Raw genomic sequence first — 21,717 nt, 5'->3', positions numbered from 1 at the left:
TTAATTTTTTATTTTGTCTTAATTTTGTGGAAAATAAAGAAATAATTTTTCATGATACAATAGCTACGATTATTATTTTTTAAAAAAACTTTTTGTTAGGCTTATAATCGTTAAAAATTCAACGCAAAGCGACGCACAACGGAGAAAAATTTCAACATGGGGTAGGTTAATAGCGATATACTAATATACTATACTAATAATGTATTTTTTCATAGTTTTCGGTTATCCGACCAACCCCAGTCCCCAATTAAGTCGGATAATCGACGCTCTACTGTATTTAGTAATTTCGATACCAAAGAGTTTTCTGTTTAATATATGTAGGAAAATTTCGCTTTCCAAGATCAATAAAATTTCCTCAAAATTTTGGTTAATGCAATTTTTTAATGCGAAAAATTTTATATTTCCTTTGCACGGTTGACTTTCCGGTGTAAACAAACGTTGACAATTAACGAATTAATGTTTTTCATGCCTAAAAATGATTACAAAATAGAAATAAAACTATCAATTATATCCCGAAAAAGGAACAAATTCTAAAAATATTTTCGAGTGCTTCTGTCGAGTGAAGTTAGTTACAGAAAATGAAATTTCATTAGAAGCCACGGAACCATCGTCAAGGTCTCACTCTTCTCCGTGGGCTTTTTGTTTGTCCAGAAACCCCGTAATGACTAGACAGAATCGCCATTACGGTAAAAACTGGAATCGCGACAGTTTCCGATATAAACCGTTGCCAATACATTATGAATTTTGTTAAAAATTCTATATAATAATATATATAGAACATGCATTTGTAGTAGATAAATGAATTACAGAACAATGCGTCTAATTAGAAGGTATAACTGACATTTATCTACTACTTTCATTACACAGGGTGACTCGTAAGTCGATGACCAAAAGATAAAATTAGGATGACGTGTATTGTCAAAGCACTCTCAATTGGTTCGATACCTGAAATAAAGAATGTGAATAATCAATAGAATTATGAGTAATCAATTGGTACACCTTCGGTAGTTTATTCTAAAATCGGAACGATACAGCGTACCCTGTGCAAGGATGACACGTAAAATTGTCAAGTGTTCCCTATTATATCTTCCCTGGATCTTGCGATTTGCGGTGTAGTTGGATAGTACTAGGCCTACTTCTTATTGTTGAAAAAGCCATTATTTACAATAAAAGATTTATAACAAACGAAATTCGTTGTTGAATTTTTTAACTTATTTCAAACAACAACAAACACCTCATCATTCTATAAAATTAATTTAAAATGTTTTTCTAATTAATAATAGCCACGTTCTTTTCATTTAAAAAAAAATGTACACTCTAACGTCAATTTGACGTCATCTCCTCTGTTTTACAATGAACAAACCGAAAAATGACGTCAAATTGACGTCAAGGAGTACACTTTCTAGACGAAACAAACGAGTGTTACATATTCCACATGTTGTGATATTGGACTTACTCACTCCCTCCCTCCCTCAACACAGTACAGACGTATCAATTGGTTTGCGACTCTACAATGAAAGAAAAGGAAAAATCCGAGAATAATCTGTAGATTTTGTGGAACTAAAAGAATAAGATGCCTCATCAATCGCAGAAACAATTGACAATTTTATAGATAGTTATAATTTAAATAGCAACGTCATCGATGATTTCTGTCGTGACATCTAATGACGCCAGACGATCTCAGCGCCACTAACTTTTGAATCGATAATCTCGTCGTTGATTGGTCGGACCATCGACTTTCTTTAAAACGTAAAAGGTTTTTTTCAAGTCCGTCGGCTAGGTCGTAAGGGACAAACCCAGATCCCAGATCAGATCACCTCCGAAAAATTTCTTGGGTTGTTGGCCTGGATTCGATCCCAGGTTGCCTATGTGCTTTAATCAGAAGTGGTCCTTTAAAAGAGATATTGCTGCAGAACTGGACTTATCTATATATAAATGAGTATGTTTGTTTGTTTGTTCGCTACGCACGTCTAGGCCGTTCGACCAATTGCTACGAAACTCGGCAGTTATATTCAAATACTTCAAACTCGGATAATGTCGTGCATTCCAGCTTAAATCATCGATTGGATTGCTATATATTGATTAATTTCTGTCTACAGTCGATTGCTGGCTTTACATATAGCATCATCGATTGGAAAAAATTTAACAAAATATAATTTTAAAAAATTATATATTTTTTAAAAATATGTATTATATTTACCGAATCACTGCGACAATGATATAGCGCGAAATAGATGCGCCATTATGCCATCACTGCGACAGGTAGCACATAGCACTTGCCTGCATGGAGTGTAGTAGCGGTTTGCCCCTGTACATCATACATTTCCTGTTAGCAACAGAGTCATGCTGGTTATATATCTAACTCCGTTCAGGGGAACATTTTTGAATTGAAACAACATGAGTTGTAGTACAAAACGGAAGTTCATATATATTTAATCTGGTCTTCTTTCTCTTACGATTTCCATGTCTGGTCTCGACTTTTATCTATCTAATTTCGTTCTCGGGATTAAGAAAGGAGAGAGATGAACGGACGACAGTGAGAATTTATAGTTCTACAATTTTTTTTTAAGTTGCAGCCCAATAAGTACCGTCCGGGTAATCGAGTGAATAAAACCAGTAGTCGGTCGTGGGTTTGCACATTTCCAACGGACTGGCTACGTGGAGTTTTCTTTGCGTTAGTAACACCTAAATAGAGACCAGCTTTACATAAAAGCAGTGGTGATATTCGAAATATTTAACAAGGGGTTCGCTAGCAGAAAATTTTTCCCTGACAATCACCGACAAATGAAATGGAAGTTTTGAATAGAAATAAATACAATACCTTTTCTTGCAACCGTATATCGAACAATCAGTGGCGTACTTGGAACGTAACGAGCCATGGGTGAAGGGCAGGTAACGATAATATTTTAGGACTGTCGACCTTTTTTTTTTAGGCAGGGGTAATTTTTACCGCGAAATGGCGCTTCTGGAAATACACACGTGTCATCATCTCTCGAGATACATTATACTTTTTTTTTCGCTGTCCATAGCCCGACACGTGTTCGACAGCCATCTTGTATTATCTCGCGCGCGTGGCATTCTGGGATCTCTCTTATGACTGGATCAAGAACTCTCTTGAATCGATCGCGATTAATCCTCGATTGAAACGGTCGAGAGAGATCGCACCAAGACATACTCCCTGACCTTGCTCACAATCTAGATTGAAATGCTCGGTACGAACGGGGTATAAGGCTCTAGTTTAGTAGTATTACAGAGTATAATACGCATATTTTAATATATTTTAAAAAAAAACAAACCCACTGAGAAATGCTCCGTGTGTTTAACAAGGTTCGGAAAACTGAAAATTTTAACAACGGGTTCGGCCGAACCTGTGCGAACCCGCCGAATATCACCACTGCATAAAAGTCTTCCCGGAATGCATCCTCCTCGGCCGATCGCCTACGTGTCGCGATGCCGTAAGCAAATAAATCAAATCAATTCTAGTCATCTATATATATAATTGAGACAAGTTGATAATAATAATAATAATAATCAGCGCAGAGCCCAAACGGTTAGGAGTTGAAAGTTGAAATTTGGTTCACAGTTAGGGTACGTCACAAGAACGCACACTAAGAAGGGATTTTTCGAAATACCTCCCCACGGGGGAGAGGGACAGGATTAAGGTTTAACACTTCCATCAACAATGGAAGTGTCAAGTAACAATGGAAATGTCAACAATGGAATTGTTAAGAGAAAGCGACGTGCAAGACGCAGTTGCAGTTTTTTCGTTTTTGCGGGAAATCGAACATATTTTTAGACCCATCTAAAAATTCTGTAATTAATCTGGAAACGGGGGACCCAATTCTTGCATTCTGTGAAAACGGGTAAGGTTGACTATAACGTAATAATCTTAATTTTCGCTAAAACGGTTAGGAGTTGAAAGTTGAAATTTGGTACACAGATAGAGTACCAAATTTAAGTACCAAAGTGTTAAGTAATGATGATAGTGTGAAGTAACAATGGAGAACAAGAGAAAGCGACGTGCAAGATTTACGGGCTCTGGAAAAAAAAAAGGAAAAAAGAAAAAGAGTAATATGTTAGAACACATTCGATTTTCAAATTTAAACAGATTAGTTCAGTTTTTCTCGACCTTTCTTCTTTAGAACATTGGATGAAAATCGAAGGATATAACCAGAACACGTCGTGAAAATCGAACAATATTAGAACATTCGATTTTCAAATTCGACCTTTCTTTAGAAATACTTAGTTCGTTGATGAAATTACTCTTTTTCTTTTGTGACTATAACGTAATAATCTTAATCTTCGCTATCGTTACTTTTGCCCGGGCAACGCCGGGCCTACCTGCTAGTTTTTCTATAAACGTGATATTTACGAGGACATACATAACTACCACAAAACTTGGACACCTCACCCCTATCGATTTCATCTTTCCTCATTAACTCATATTGTTTAAAGATGTTCTAACCTTCAGCCAAATTAATTAATATATATGAAACGATTTTAAGGACAAAGTGGAGTTTGAAGTCTTTTTCTGTGCCGATGTTCATTTTTCCTATTTATTATCATGGCGACATTGCTTCATTCAAAATGTCCTATAGTTGTAGTCTGTGCAATGTGCACTTTATTCACATGTTGAGTCTTACTGTCAAATCTGCTTCCACTATTCCTATGCCACAACTTATATGAAGTCTTTCGAACATTAAGGTTAGCAACTTCGATCACATGCACAACCTGTCCAACACGGATCACTTTTCAAGTATTAATAGTACACCGGTATTAATTAATAGTCGTTGACCATTCTCTCTTCCGGGAGATCAACTACTACTTTTGGTCGAATTTACTTCAACTCTTACAAGGGTACCGTCGAGCACAAAATATGTTTTAAGTGGTTTTCCAGGGTGCCAAATTTAAATCTTTGGTCCGTTTTTCGCGAAATTTGATTGGTCGGCAGATTACCATTTCATATTCGGCTGTGAATGTAACAGTTTGTTAGATCTAACACTAGAAAAAATATATCTTAAAAAATTTAATATCAATACATCATATTTTTAATTACTGTGTACTTGACCAATGAAATTGTGCCATTTTGTACTGTACCATCCGAGTATCGCGATAAAAATGACAATGGTAGGCTGAAATAACAAAACTCTTTATATGGTTTCCGTTTTCATATTTGTTATATTATAGTACTTGATTCATATAACTACAAAGGTTATCATACGTAAGGGTTTATCACACCGAGTGCCCAATAACACATTTTAAAAATTCTTTAAATTGCAGTGGTGTGCCGTGACATTTGATGATAGGGAAGCTGTGTTTCTGTAAGAAGCCGACTTCCAGGGGCAATCAGTTAATTGCGCGTCAGTGATGGTCTAGGGTCCATTCGTACGTGCGTGGTGGCTGCAGAGACAAAGACGACAAGTATCTGACAAAAACCGTTTATTTTAACATAAAATAAACATACACTATGTACAAAATAGTTTGCTTTAGGACAGTCAGCCGTTCGGACGTCCCGGGCGTCGATGTGGTTCTTTGATCGTCGATCGAAGGTGGCCCCGGGACAGTGGCGTTGATAAGTCTGTAAGGCACGGGGAGACTTCGTCCGTTGGAGTCAAGGACACGGTCTAAGTCTGAAGTTACAGGTTGGCACAATAGCCTGGGTTACAGGTTGGCACAATAGACGAGAATTTGTTTTTTGTTTTTTTTTTGCGCGTTGACACGCGGCGTTTTGGTTATTCGGAACGTTAACCGAGTGCCAGGTGTCCTCGATTGTCGGAGATTATTATATCAATCTCCGTTCTTTCTTTCATCAATTTTGATTGGTCGTTCTCCCTCAATCATGCTACCCGAGTGGTTGGTCCCTGGTTACTAAACGTAACGAGTCTCTTACCTGGAGCGCGAGAAAAGTCAAAATCGAAGATGAATTCAATCTTCTACCGATCATAGAACGTCTTCCTTCCGCGATTTATAGTTTCTGCCTGGCAGTTTGATATAAACAATGGGTGTCCGACTACAAACGACTTTTACCTATGTTTTTTTAAACTAATTAAGTTTTCTCTAAATTAATCCCTTTTTGCGTCTTTGGTGACGGGTCAGACCTGTCCGGTACCTCACATTTCCATAACAGTTTTAAACAAATACTGGAAATGACATAAATAAACAATTTATGTATTTTAGTTCTAAAATACAAATAATACATACATAATACAAATTGACATGATACAAACAATAATAGAAAAACTTGTTTTTTTATTTTTTATAAACTAACTCTATTCGGCGATTTTTTTCGGCAAAGTCGTTAATTACTTTATCATAAAAGTCGCTGGTCGTCGACTCCATCAACGTATTTAAAAGCACTTTTTCTATCAAAAGCAACGCAGCTCCCTACCAGTGGCTAACTAAGGGATAGAATCGTTGAAAGCGTTATGGTGTGTAGCATCCACCGGCTAAACAGGCTGAGGTTGGTGCTCTGTAAAGCGCATGCGCCAATGTCCTCTGGCTGCTTTACACCATTCAGTTATTCTCGCCGTGAAAACTGTCTCGTAAGCTCTTCCATTCCGCCACTGATTATTCGAATATACAATAGCAATCTTATCGTTTTTTTCACATGTAGTATAGAAATTTGTAATAAGATACATAATGCAGTTATAATAAAATATTAATTTTAATTTATTCAAAGTACGTGAAAATTTATATTTTAGAAAATACAAGGGAAGGTTATTGGAAGGTGGAAGCGGCGCTTCCACAGCTTCCAATGACGGCACGCCACTGGTAAATGCTAATAACGATTAAAATCGTCACTAAGTCTGACCCTACCGGAGATTCACACGACCCCGATTATCTTTCCACCCCTCGACCTTTAACCGCCAAAATTTAATATCATCGATTACCCGATAATCACCACTCTGCAAAATTTCAGAAATTTTGTTTACCCACTTTGATGCTTAAGCACCTTTTCTCGAAAATTTGTGAATTAAGACCTTCTAGTAACATTATCTGGGATGCAAAGGACGACAATCATTACAAATTCCTCTTTGGATTTTCAAAAATACAGAAAACATTACTTTAGAATAAGTGAACGATTCGACATTTCTGTAATTTTATTTACAGTATTAGAAAAAACAGCATTATTTTTACTTAAGTAATCCTATTTCTAATGTATATTATTTTAATAAAAAGATATTTTCTGAAATATTTCAAACAGATTGATGTTTTTACGTAACACGTGACGTAAAAATATGACGGGATAGTAATACGTCACGCGTTCTAAACAATATATTCTAACAATACGTAACGAATTGTTAGAATGTATAGTTGGGGGTTTCTATTGTACGTAGGTGGTTATTGTTAAGCGAAAATTTGTTCATAAGTTCTTTTAGATTTCGCGAAAAAATTGCGATTAGATAAATTTCAGTAATGTATGGGAGGCAGAAAGGGCTTTTTGTGTCGCCTTTCTCGTAGGCCCGGTGGAGTAAAGAGATGGAATCTCCCGTCGGCCTTTTAACTCGAGTTACTTTTTACTTAAACTAACTCTTTGTGTCCTGCATCTTTAAGGCCCACTCGGACGAGAACAAGAGACACCGACGAAAGGCAGAGAAGGCTTCCTGTGTCCCGCATCTTTATGGCCCACTCGGACGAAGACAGGAGACGATGACAAGAGGTGAAGAAGGCTCCGCGTATTCCGCATCTTTAAGGCCTGCTCAAACAAAGACAGGAAATTTCACCGAGGCGGAGAGGGCTCGCTTTGTCCCACATCTTTATGGCTTGCTCGGACGAGAACAGGATAGACGGAGACGGCTCCCTATGTCCCGCATCTTTTAGGCCCGCTCGGACGAAGACAGGAGACGCCGACGAGAGGTGAAGAAGGCTCCCTGTATCTGTCCCGCATCTTTAAGCCCACTGGGATGAAGACAAAAGACGGTGAGGCTTAGAGGACGCTCTGTGTTTCGTTTTTTAAGGCACGCTCGAGTGAAAAGGCCTATCGGAGATGGAGAGGGCTTTCTGTCTCCCGCTTTATTAAATCCCGCGCAGGGGGAGTATTTGTTTTTGTTTTTTTTTTTTTTTTTTTTGTTTGTTTGTTTTGATTTTGGTTAATGAAGTTCGGTATGAGATTAAACTGAATTTTCTGGCCCTAACGTGCACTTTATTACGACCAGGTGTATCTTATAGATTTCCGTCTTTCTTTATTACTAGTTGTTGTAATATTGCATCCCTTAGTTTAGATAGTAATAATACGGTGAGTTTCGAATAGCTGAATTTGGAGTATTCAGAGGTAATTATAAATATTTTTCATGGTGCGAGTTAGAAAGAACTCGACTCGACAAGCGATGTTGGTCACTTGTGGAGCTGGATTCTTTCCAACTCTTGGTGGAACTCTGAAGCAGCCACCTCCACGTGGTGAGTTCTGGGTTGTCGTTCGTCTGGTAATGACGAACGGCAGGCGAAGAGCTGCTTGTTCCATTTTTGTCCATTCGGCCGCAGCTGCGCAGCTTTCTTATGCCGTTTGTTCATATGATTGTAGATATAAATAAATCTACTTTCTACCTCCATCGCTTTTTTAATGGACCAAAAAAATATCTTTTGTCTAGGACCTCGCAAATCCTACGGCCGTCTCTACACAAATTAATATTGCATTCGTTTAAAAAAATATATTGCAAAACTACAATACCTAAAGATATTTCCATAATTTCGCAGTTGTCTTGTTTCTGAAAGTGTATTTATATTCTCTTCAATAGGACTGGCCGTAGAAATTTTGAAGCACCGTGCAATAACATACCTCGCATTCCCAGCCCAATTTCAAATTAACGTTTGAAATTTTAAAAACTATTATGTTAAACAAGTTTTTTTCTGTCACCGAAGCTCGTCACTCCGTGCACTTGCACGGAGTGACGAGCACGTATTGCACAGTGGGTCTAGCCGGCTCTAGTCTTCACAAGCGACATATTAGTGATTTGTGAAAATTATGATCAATGATACTAAATCAATATTAGAGCTTGGAAGAAAAGTAGGGATAATTATAATTTAGTAAATAAAGATTGTCGATTAAAACACATCGCTTCGTCTTTTGTATTAAGTAACAATAAAAAATTTTTAGCGGTCAAGGTGGCAGCCTACTGCCTTGGGGGACCCGGGATCGAATCCGAACGGGTCGAATAATCCCCAGGAATTTTTCGGGGGTGGTCCGTTCGGATATGTCGGGCCCCGTCCCTCACCACCCGGTCGCCCCATTGTGGCCTGGCCGAACCCATAATGGGCCTACTAAAAGAGGCCCTCTTAGTGCCCACAGGGCGGAAAAACTTTATAAAAAAAAGTAACAATAAAATAGAAAATTTCATATAATAAAATTTTAAACAAAAATATTTTTACTTTATTTCTGTACATTTAATTTTTAAAGTCTTATATTAATAATTATTACTTTTATAAATCCGTTTCGGTTCTCATTTATAAAATTTCTGTAGTTAGAAAAATAAACTGATGTTCGCAGATGGCGTTCGAGCAATTTCATTTGAATAGATTTTTTTATAGGTATATACAGTATTATGGCGAATGCTATAGATATAATAATGTGTATATTTATAGTTTATCGCTGATATTAACGAAATTTACAGATCGAGAGTTGTTGTTCACGTATAAAATATTAACGACTCTTACAATGGCGGAATTAAAACCGTCTGGAAGTTTAGATGATCTTGAGTTAGAAGAATCAGAGTCTGTATCAGAATTAGAGAAAAAATTTCATAGAGCCTCATCTCATTTACCCAAAATAGCATGCAATCTTACTCCAGATCAACTTTTGCGTTGTTATGCTTTCTATAAGCAAGTAAGTGTTGTTTATATATATACATATTATTTTTTGTTAATGTTACCTATGGTTCCAAGATGGCGGCTCGTCTCTGATTCCAGAAAAAAAGAAGGGAAACAGTGGGGACGCACGTTCTAACCTAACCTAACCTATTTAATAAATTACCATAATTGTTACCAACAAAATTAGAATAGGTTAGATTAGCTTAGAATGTGCATCCCTATTGTTTCCTTGCTAGAATCAGACCAGCCGCCATCTTGGAACCATAGGTAACATTAACCTAATTTGGGGATACTATAGATTATCGCTTATGGAATTTCGAGACTTTGAGTATATATCTGAACTGAGGGGACCAAGACAAGTTTAACGATGTCCTACTTTTGGACCAGAGACGAAAAATAAGAAAGTTATCATACTTTTTTAATGCTTTCATGCAGACGGCACCGTAGTTCCTAGTGCTGTCATCTGACAGATAAAGTCTGCAAACAAATTTTAAAAAAGCACTCAGTGTGCTCATGGATCAACATCCGCCTTTGTTGAAGGTGCCGTATTTTACGGACTATAAGACTCACCTTAATTTTTAAGCAATTTTTTAAAAAAATACCTATAAGATGCTATGGACTATAAGACGCACCTGAATTTTGGAGGCAATTTTTCGAAGAAAAAAGTGCGTCTTATAGTCCGTAAAATATGGTATATATGGCCGATTGCCGGACTGCCTGTTAAACACGCAATAGGCTTAGTGGAGAGAGCGATGCGACTCCCGATCATCACGCGATTGCTGAAAAAAGAATGATAACTTTCTTATTTTTTGCCTCCAGCCCCAAAGTAGGGTACCATTGAACTCGTCTTAGTCCTCTGAGTTCAAATATATACCCGAAGTCCCGAAATTCCATAGGTGGTAATCTATAGTACACCTCCTAATTTTCATTATTGATTTGATGTTGCTGTTAAATATTTGAGCATCTTCAGTTCTGATTATGTTTCCAAAAGATCAGTTTGGTATTTTGAATTATGGTGCGATCTATCAGATGAAGAAATGATGGTTAGAGGCTGATTCATTGAATGATTTCAATTGTCGTATATTTTTAGCGAGGTTGCGGCCGAAGTTTTCATCTCTGAACGTCGAGCGCCACTACCTTGTAAGTGGCACTCGACGTTTGACGTTCACATTTTAGAAATGAAAACTTTGGCCACGACCTCGCTATTTTATTGTCGTGTGAGTGTTTTATATCATTTTATAAAAATAGTTCAATAGCTGTGACAAGTGTAGCGAGTCGAGTATTGGGTTGTCCGAAAAGTTTATAGCAATTTTTAAGAGAAAGACTGTTTTAAAACTAAAAACATATCTTTATTAGATTATGTAAGCACCATTTTTTTGTATGAAATGTTACCATCTGTGGGTAAGCTTTGTCATACCCTCTTTGTAGAACTTCCTACTTTTTCTGCAAAAAAACTGTTCCGTGTGGTTTTTGCCATCTTCCAAACTATCAAAATTTTTATCAAACTGAATTTTGTAGAGCTCGGAACAAATGGTGGTCCGACGGGCAAGGTTACGTGAATATGCGGAATGGGATAAAATGTCTTAGCCTAGTTCCAATAATTTTTGGCATGTTTGTAAAGAAATGGGTAGTCTGGCATTATCTTGATGAAACATAATGCCTATTTTGTTGGCTAATTCTGGACATTTTCTTTCAATTGCCATCTTTACTTGATCCAGTTGGGAATAATACTTATCATAATTATTCCTCATTTTATAGTTTGGTTGTAATTTATGTAATTTCTTTCATTTTAGGCAACACAAGGTCCTTGTAATACCCGAAAGCCTGGTTTATTTGATTTCCAAAATAAACAAAAATGGTATTTCATTTTCACATTAATTCATGTTTTTATTCATAATTTTTATGCGAGTTAAATTTATATTAAGGGCTGCATGGAATAATTTGGGAAGTATGTCAAAAGAAACTGCCATGTCTGAGTATGTTGCTGCTGTAAAATCGTGTGACCCTGACTGGAATGAGGTATGTCAATAAAATTTTGGATGATTGAAAGTAATTAGATAGGCTATAAGTGTGATCTGTTTACTGTTTGCATTAAGAATCTATAATAGGTTTAGAGTGATCTCTCGTAAATATGAAATTTTCATATATTGATGTTTTTGAAATGTACTTTAGGAATGAAAGAATATATGAAACTGTATAATTGATGGCTTTGTTATTAAATTAGTATTAGTTATGCAATTTAATTTTGATGTGTAAAATAAATTTAATAAACATACAGTAGACTCCCAATTTAATGGATCTCAATTAACAAACAAGAAATTTCTTATGCTGATTAATTGTTACTCATTCTTCTGATAGATCCTTTAGCGATAAGCATAAATTTTGCTGAAGAGAACAAATCATACAAGGAAAAGACCAGAAATTTTTTTCTTAAAGGAAAAATTTAAAACTTTTTTATTTGCAAATAGAGCATGCTAGAAGATTGAGCTGATGAATCAGCATTAATAATAAAAACACTTCATTAGTTATTGTATTATTTTTGATGAATAATTAAAACAAAGTTTAGTTCTTGTCATAAATTTATTTGTGTACTTTTAACAGATGTTTTAGTGAGTGTATAAATTACTCAATATATAGTATTATAATATTTTATTTATACTTAACATTATAACATTTTAATGATGAGGATCATTTTTAAAGTAAGAACCATTTTGTTAGAAATTAATAATTAGTATACAGTACTTCAAAACTTTTATTTTTACATCTAGTATACAGCTTTAAGTATATTATTTCTCCACATATCCTCATTGACACTCAAGCATTTTTCTGATCAAGAGATCATCTGTCTGCAACTGTTTTCTACCTAAAAACTTCTTCAATACAGTGAACAGATGAAAGTTGAACAGCACCAGGTCTGGACTGTAAGAAAGATTGTCCAGGATTTCCTATCTAAACTTCTACAGCAAAATTTTTTTTTCCAGCAACATGAGGACATGTGTTGTTGTGAATCAGACGTATTCCTTTTATTACAAGTTCCACCAATTGTTTTGGATAGCACATTGTCAAGATTTCACAATATTTTTGGCATTGATGGTTTTTCCTTGAGGAAGACCAAAACACCCATCAAAAAAATTGCTGTGACTTTCAAGAAGTTATTTGTTTGAATTTTCTTGATTTACTGTAGGGGTCACCAAACTTTTTCTCAGTGGGCCACATAACTGAGAGAATGAGGAGCACGGGCTGCCTAACAATTTTGTTCAATACAGTACACTGAATACACAAAAAATAAAGACAACCAACATATTTATTTACCAATATGCAAATTCGACTTTACATCCGCCACAAATATTGAAGTCATAATATCACTAGAAAAGTGTTCAAAGCACATTAAATCATATTAAAATATATACATTTACAGTAAATGTTAATATAATCATCATAAATCCTAGAGAACGAAACATGAAAACACCTGTGTTTCTGTGTTGTCGTCTTATTTATCAGTTTTTAAGTGCTCGTTATTGGCATTTTCCACTGTAGTTTTGACTTACGTTGTAACTACACAAGTAAATTCGACTTACGTTGCCTCTCCTAGAACCAGTTACTGATGTAAGGTGAGGTATACCTGTATTTGAAACATAAATTGGTGCAAATTCACTCATATGTATATTTTTTTAAATATCAAATATTTAGAGATTTATCAAAAAGTAACTTTGTGGAAATTTAAATACTTATTGATAGAAAAGATTAAATTTTATTGAAAGAACATTGTTACTCTGTTTTTTCTAGTTGTAAAAGTTTTTACTTGTCTGAAACTTTCCATTATCAATAAATTCCTTAGTTGCAACTAAATCGGGTCTCATCAGAGTCATCTTTAAGTGATTTGCCGCCTCCATTTTAAACTTGATATATCAATTAAATGTCATAATTCTAGAAGTAACAATATTACTAAATAGGGAATACAAAAAAAGTAGCTTATATATATATATATATATATATATATACATATAAAATCTTTAAATAATTATAAAACTTTGGTATGAAAATTCTATTTAGAAACACTGTATTGATTATGATAAATGAAGTGACTTATTCTGTTTCACATTATCTTCAAAAGAAAATCATCAGCTGGCTATAATGCATCATCTACTATAAATCTACTGTAAAATTGCTGTTTTGATATACTAGTTAATAAAGTTAGTACAGTAATTTTCATCTCCAAACTTCTTGAGTGAATTTTGTGTAATTTTAATTTAGTTTTTATTTAAAAAATTAATATTTAGAGACTTATAAAAATAATAATGTTTTGTATTTTTATAAATAATAAAGATTTGATTATTTTCAGAATGACAATATAAATAAAGAAATCTTTGGTCCAGTTTTTAGTACATTACCAAATACAGTAAGATTATTTGAATATTTATGTACTTTTAAGATTAAAAAATTATTTTTAAAATGCAGAGAATAAAATTTGAGTGAAAAATTTTATTTTAATTTTTTACCCGATTGTAAACTTATTTTAGATTTTATTTTTAAATTCCTACTATTAGTTCACACTCTCCCTATATATATTTATTTATATATCTTGTTCAAATTTTCAATCGTTAATAAAATACTTTTTATTCATCCACTCAAGTTCAAATACATTTTTTTAAACTTGTAGTGGATGACACTTGATGTTAATACAGTTTTTTCAAATATTAATTCATTAATTAAATTTAATTATTGGTTAATATTACCTGTGGTATCGAAGATGGCGACGGGGAATTTTTTCCCTAGATACTAGACGGCGACGGGGAAATTTTTTTCCCCTACATTCAAGATGGCCGCGTTTCCGGTAATCTCAAATCAGATTATCGAGTGATAATCTGGAAGCAGATTAACAATGGATAATCTCGAAGTAGAATACCGAGTGATCTAAACATTGGGGGGGGAGTACCTGTACTATCTGTCGCATTATGCAAATTAATAAATTTCCCCATCGCCGTCTAGTATTTAGGGAAAAATATTTCCCCATCGCCATCTTCGATACCACGGGTAACATTAACTTAATTATTAATACTTTAAATAGAGTTTTATCATTAAAAATTGCCGGGGCGATTTCATATTTAGAAAAGAAAATGTATTTCTTACTAGACTATACAATACATGAGTCCATTTCTATCCGTCCCTTCACACGCTTTCTTAGAGGCATTAACAAGTCTACGGTGGAACCGTCCTTTTATTTGAGGCTACTGTCTGCCAACAAATGTAAAAAAGTTAAAATTCCTCTAGCGGTATATGGACTCATGTATTGTATAGTTTAGTAAGAAATATATTTTCTTTTCTAAATATGAAATCGTCCTGGCAATTTTTAATGTAATAATTTTATTTTTAAAGAATTGTGTTTGCTACCGCTAGAGGAATTTTAACATTTTTACATTTGTTGGCGGACAGTAGCCTCAAATAAAAGGACGGTTCCGCCATAGACTTGTTAATGCCTCGAAGAAAGCATGGATGCTCCCTCTGTGAAGGGACGGATAGAAATGGACTCATGTATTGTATAGTCTAGTAAGAAATATATTTTCTTTTCTAAAATAGAGTTTTGAATGAAAATTGAAATCAACAGGCAGTAGCTCAATCGGTAAAATGCAAGGATTTCAGTATTTTTGACGTGAAGGTGAAGAATGCGAGTTCAATTCTTGTGAAAATCAATAATTTTTTGATAAACTTTTGAAAATTTTCGCTTTAAGTAGATGTTTTATCCAAATGATTTTCGAGAGTGAGTTAGCAGTTGTGGCTTAGTGGTTAGAATGAAGGATTTTTCTCGAAAAATAAAATTGAAGAAATTTTATGCTTTGGGTTCAATTCCGATTTCTCTTTCTATTTTGCCACTTAATATTGTGATTCTGTCATATGTATATACATATTTATATTATTTAATACAGTAGAGTGCCGATAAGTGGAACATTGGTAAGTGGAGTGGCCGGAAAGTGGAACGATTTTCAGTCGGACTGTGTCGTGCTGAATCGAATGTTTTTGATACTAAATTTACTTCTAAAGTATAATTTTCATGTTTTTTATATTCTTTAATATATTTATTTTGTTTGTACAAAATGCAGAAATAATTTTTAACGATACGATAGCCTCGATGATTATTATAAAAATTTTCGTTAGGCTTAAAATCGCCGAAAATTCAACACAAAGCGACATGCAACGGAGAAAAATTCAACAGGAAGCGATACGCAACGGAGAAAAATTTGAACATCGGACAGGTTAATGTATTTTTTCGTACAAAGACAGAAACTGGAACAAATCATTAACTGGAAGGACCCCAGTCCCCAGTTGGTTCCACTTTTCGACGCTCTACTGTATATTAATTGTAATTATTTAATAAAAAGTAACTAAAATAAAATTTTTCTTTGTTGACCTAAGTAGGAATTGACTTAAAAAAATTTTTTTTTATATTACTTGTTTATGTTAAAAATAAAACGTAAATATTAAATTTTGTAAGAGCACAATTACTAATATAAAAACTCTCATCTATGTGTGTGTATGTGTGTGTGAATTACTTATAACTCCTGCAATTTTTGTCCAATGAAGTTTCGGTTATATTCATTTTATGTTCTGACGGAAAGTACGGGCTACTTATTTTGCAGAAATATTAGCTATAGAATAATCGTTTTATCGATTTTGGATTGTTGATCACACTTATGTTACAGTGATGTCAGTGACCACATGATGCTTATGCTTGACAAGGGAATTTCCTTTTAGTTGCATTTTTAAATATTTTGGCAAATGATGTATTTTAAACTTACTTCATTAAATTTAAACTTTAAAAAAGATAGCCTCATCTTGTCACTTCTGTAACAAATTTTTAAAAAATCTTTCCATGGTGACCATGTGTTCTATTATCCGATCAGAAGTAATGATCTAATGGGTATGTTGTTTAAAATGTACTATTGCACATTAACTATACTTCAATGGGCAGTATAGACTACTTAATTTTTACAAATATTAGTTACTCTTCTTGAATTTCTTGAAATCTACTTTTCTCAATTCTTCAATCTCTACTTGCTCTTAGAAACTAGAGATTGAAAAATTGAGTACTCCAAATTCAGTACTTTCTAAGAGAAAGTAGTCCGCCGTGTTTGACAGGGAAATTTCGAGTACCGTATAAAATAAATAAATAAAGATTAAAAAATTAATATGCACATTCAGTTTTAGAATTACACCAAATCTAACTTTAGTTTTCATTTAATGAAAATATTTTTAGTTTCTCTGCATTTTTTCCTTCATAAAAAATATTAATAATATTATTCCTTGAAGATATATGTACAAAATTAGGATTAATTCTACATATTCTATTGTTGTTAATATTTTATAATAAATTATTTATTTATTTAAATAGTTTTTTTTCTAAATAATTGTTAATAGAATCATTTGTCTGGTTAAATAAAAATATAAGTTATAATTTTTTTATGTTGTTAATAACGTAAACAGGATGAATATATTAATGATGATGATAAAACCGCTTTTGATTGGGTAAAGGAGAACAACATACGCAAATTAAAGAACTGTATTCATGCAAAAAGTTATTTATTAAATGAACGAGATGAAATGGTAATTAGTCGTCTTGCTTTAAATTTCGTGTTTTGTTTGAATTTAATAAGTTAACATTTATGAATTTTTCTCTTAGCAAATGACATTACTGCATTGGGCATGTGATCGAGGTCATACTTCTATTGTTGAATATTTACTGGAAAATAATGCTGATATTAATGCTCAAGTAAGAACAGTCTTATTTTATTTTCCTCTTTGAATTGTATTGAGTTCGACAAGTGAACCATTTGGCATGGCGTGGCATGGCCTATCTGGCCCTTGCGCCAAAAAACATCAACCAACCAACCAACCATTTAACTGTTGTTATTTGATGATAATATGATTATATCTGTTAGAAACTTTAATTAATTCAAATCTATTAATAATAAAATAACCCAGTCATAATCTGATAATTTTTAGTAATTTTTGACACTTAATAAACTCTGTTTATTATAGTGCATGATAGTGTAATCATAGTTTTGTTATAGTTTTAGTCATCATTAAGTAAACAGTCATTTAGTACTATCTATCTCAGTATTTGCATTTTACTAGCCACATGTTAGTTTTAACCAGTGTTTTAAATGTTAATGTTAAGGCTGATGCTCACGAGTGGCAAAATCAAGGCAACGTTGAACGTCAGAAACTGCTGCCATCAGTCACTTCTTTTGACCTTAAATTAATTAAAATGATTGGTTGGTTGAAGTTGCCATTGAAATTCAATGTTGCCTTAATTTTGAATCTTTATTCATCCATCTTTAATCTATTTAATCATTATTTGTTTATAAACAGTACAGTTGTTTAAATTGCTATTGTTTATTTCAATTGTACACCAGCTATTATTAAAGATGGTACTGAGAGGTAAACAGCAGGTAAACAACACTACTATGAATGAATAATAATTTTAACTTTCAAGTTACACATTCTGATGTGAATAACATCGATGTTTGAGGGTCATTAGGCAAATTTATGTTATGGAAGTGCGTGAAGTTTTTCAGTCAGAGCACGTAACTTGCAACTTTACCCTTCAATAATAATGAAACTATTGATGTTAACACAAAGAAATCTATAAGTAAAATAAAGTACATTTAATTAGCTTTCATAACTTATTAAATATTGTAACAAAATACAGCACAAATAAATTTTATTTATTATAATAAAGCAGCTCCCTTCTTTCAAACTGTAAGTTAGATCTGGACATAGTGCTGACAAAAATATGGGCTTTCAGAATATATAATCAAATCTACTCCAATGTAAATAGTTTGGGTCATAATGCATAATTTTTGGAAATAAACAGCCTCTTGTGACTGCTAACAGTGTGGCATCATTGTTGTACTATGACAATTCAATCATCATTCCTATCATTCCTTAAGATAAAATAGCATATCTGATCTTATATGGTTACCTACAGTATAAATTAGAGATACTCACCCTGTTAAATTACATCTCTATTTATAGATAAGAAAACTATAAATACAAGTAAACTTTAAATAAATAAATCATTTTTCTTCAAATCCACTTTTCATACATAATAATCATAATAAAAGAAAAATTCTTCAAGATGGCCATGAAGAGCAACAGCCATCATGCAGATATGTCCTTGACAACATAAAGTAGTGGCATGATGATTACATATGGGAATCGTGTATTCACTGTACTATTAAAATTAGTATGAATCAGATATAATAATATTGTGGGAACAAACACTATGATAAAACAAGAACACAATTGTTAATCTAGCTTAAAGTATTAATAATGGCTATAACTAGGAACAAGCTACCATTTATTTCATTAGGATCATAATAGATGAAATCACTCACGAAATCAATAGGAATTCTTGAATGTTGTCACATTTTTGTTTTAACAAGTCAGTCAATAAAACCAGTTTTTCCATAAATTATAGTCTTGTTTAATGCTATTGATTTGTATTATTATCAGTATAAGTGCATTCCAAAGTGATAACAATAAATTATTCCATTGTGTTTACATTAACTTATTGATTTTATTCACACTTAATATTTGAAAAAGTACTGATTTGACAATTTATTATTAATGTAAATATGTGACATTTAATTTCTTCAGATTTTATCAGATTATGGTTCCTATATGTTTTTTTTTTATGTACTTTTTGTAGGATGAAGATGGCCAGACACCTCTACATTATGGTAAATAATAATTTTATCTCAGAAACCATTAAGATGATAATTTTTATATTATGATGAAAAGTATTTAAAAGGAAAATTACATTTAAAATTAACTCTTTTATATAAAATTAAATATGCATAGAAATTTATTTAATTTTTTAAAATTTTACTTGTAGCTAGTTCATGTGGATATCCAGAAATTGTAAAACTTCTTTTAAAGAAAGGAGCTAAAATACTAAAAGATGAGAATGGCTTATCACCAAAAGATGTAACTTTCAATGAAGAAATTTCATCTCTTTTCAATTCTTGATAATTCTCTTCAAACCGATGCCATTTGATGTTTCATGTCCCTATAGTTTTAAAAAATACATTTCATTCTTTGATTTTTATAATAAAATTTACTTTGTTTTTGTAATTGTATACAATTCTTTACAATTAACTTATTAACTAATCAAAAAACATTAATGCTCGTGCTAACTTTAACAATAAATATCCGAATAACAAATAACATCCCTTTTTTTGCCTTGATATAAATCAATTTCATTGCCTACCTTTTCCAATATTCTCTCTCTTTGACATACCTCTTTTCAATATCTATTGTTTACAAATTCTTTGTCATTTTGTCTGCTTTTGAAATTAACATTGTGATGATTCTTCCTGGAAAAAAAAAATACTACATCATGTAAAACATATAGCCGACAATGATTATCAATAATTTATTCATAATAGGAATTGTCATTTAAATATTAATAAAATTAATATTACTTTTACTCAAAAATCATTACTACTAAAATTAAACACAAAGTTTACTCTTATTTAAAATTCTCAATTTATTATGTTACAATAAATACTGGACAAATGGCTGAGGTGGTTAACACAGTCATGAGCAACCTGTGGCATGTGAGATCTTAAAATGGCCTTCCTGGGCATTGGGAATGTAATCTTATTTTCTGTTTTTTGCCACATTCCTGTTTTACATATCATTAGCATACACTATTTTAGTATCTAGTGTACTAGCAGTACTCATTAGGCTTAATACCTACAGCTCTGTAAGAAGAAATGCATGTAACCCATCAGAAGCTTAAGCAGTTTATTTGCATCCTGCAACCAGAAAAGATTGCTCGTCATTGGATTAAGCCATCACTCTGAGGATCTACGATCGGTGGAAATAAAAAAACCCGAAGAATTTTTTGGTGAGTGATCTTTCCTGCATATGTCAGCCCAGTTCTTCATTACCTGGCCACCCCTAATGGGCCTTAAAAAAATCCTTAGTGCCCACAGGACTCGAAGAGCCCTTAAAAAACCAACAGTCAGTAAGCAAAATGGATTTGGAAACAAATAAACACAACCTAGAAGTGAGAAATTTGTTACTTCTAATGCTAGAAATGGAAAAATGTAGAAAACAATTTCAGATATCTTTACTGTATATGAAGACCTACATAAATTTTCATTCCTTTTTTCTAAGAAATGTTAAACTTTTTTTATTAAATACTTTTTTAGTTTATTTTTTTGCAATATTCTTAACAGTATCATCATCATAATGGCAGATAGTATAAAAATTGAATATCAGAATTTAATTATTTTTCTCATAAAATAGTGAACTGTAAACAAAAATATATTTCATGACCTTATTAAGATAAAAAGCTGGATTTGGAAAATTTAATTCACTACAACGCCACAAGAAATAGAGGGCTGAATGGATAATTCTCTATCCACGTTTTAATTCTTCAGTTAATGAATGAACTATATTCCCGTCATACCTTGTAAAATAATAGGCTTTAATAAAATCAGCTTAGATTGATGATCATTTTTTTCATTTTCAATTAAACTTTACCAAATTGGGCTATTAAACATTGCTTTCTCAATTATTTGATGCTTAAAGTGCTTTGCTAATAAGGTAGATTCCATCAAAAGAACAATTCTTGCACTATTATTCAATAGTTTAATGTAGACCTTCAAATCTTCCTCTAGCTAAACTGTAAAGCACGAAGATAACATTACTATAAAAGTAAAATAGCCTATGGCAATTTTAAAAAGTTTGATATACATATATATATCATCATCATATTCTACCATTTCAAATTATGGTGTAGCCTCCCTTACATAATTGTCTGCCATTTGTGCCCATGTTTGCCTATCGTTTGCTTCTCTCCACCAAGTTGTGCCTGCTTGTTTTCCTTATGTCATAGTCCCA

The 21,717-nt window shown here is 33.1% G+C and overlaps 1 protein-coding gene and 1 pseudogene across 1 annotated transcript; both read left to right on the top strand.

The window, feature by feature from the left end:
• Positions 1–995: 995 nt before the first annotated feature.
• Positions 996–1,085, top strand: LOC136984095 (U6 spliceosomal RNA; annotated as a pseudogene).
• An 8,455-nt stretch (positions 1,086–9,540) lies between these two features.
• LOC136984031 (acyl-CoA-binding domain-containing protein 6-like) lies at positions 9,541–19,938 on the top strand. The gene is made up of 8 exons (XM_067280945.1): positions 9,541–9,820; positions 11,598–11,662; positions 11,730–11,823; positions 14,147–14,203; positions 17,284–17,403; positions 17,480–17,569; positions 19,514–19,544; positions 19,700–19,938. Exons 1-8 carry the CDS (start codon positions 9,653–9,655, stop codon positions 19,831–19,833), a joined length of 759 nt encoding a protein of 252 aa, XP_067137046.1. The 5' UTR covers positions 9,541–9,652; the 3' UTR covers positions 19,834–19,938.
• The last annotated feature ends 1,779 nt before the right edge of the window (positions 19,939–21,717 follow it).

The sequence above is a fragment of the Centruroides vittatus genome, unplaced genomic scaffold (genome assembly GCF_030686945.1).
Source record: "Centruroides vittatus isolate TY-2023 unplaced genomic scaffold, ASM3068694v2 contig_900, whole genome shotgun sequence".
NCBI classification, from domain to species: Eukaryota; Metazoa; Arthropoda; class Arachnida; order Scorpiones; family Buthidae; genus Centruroides; species Centruroides vittatus.
The sequence above is the reverse complement of the archived record's forward strand: the minus strand, read 5'-3'. Positions and strand labels throughout refer to the sequence as shown.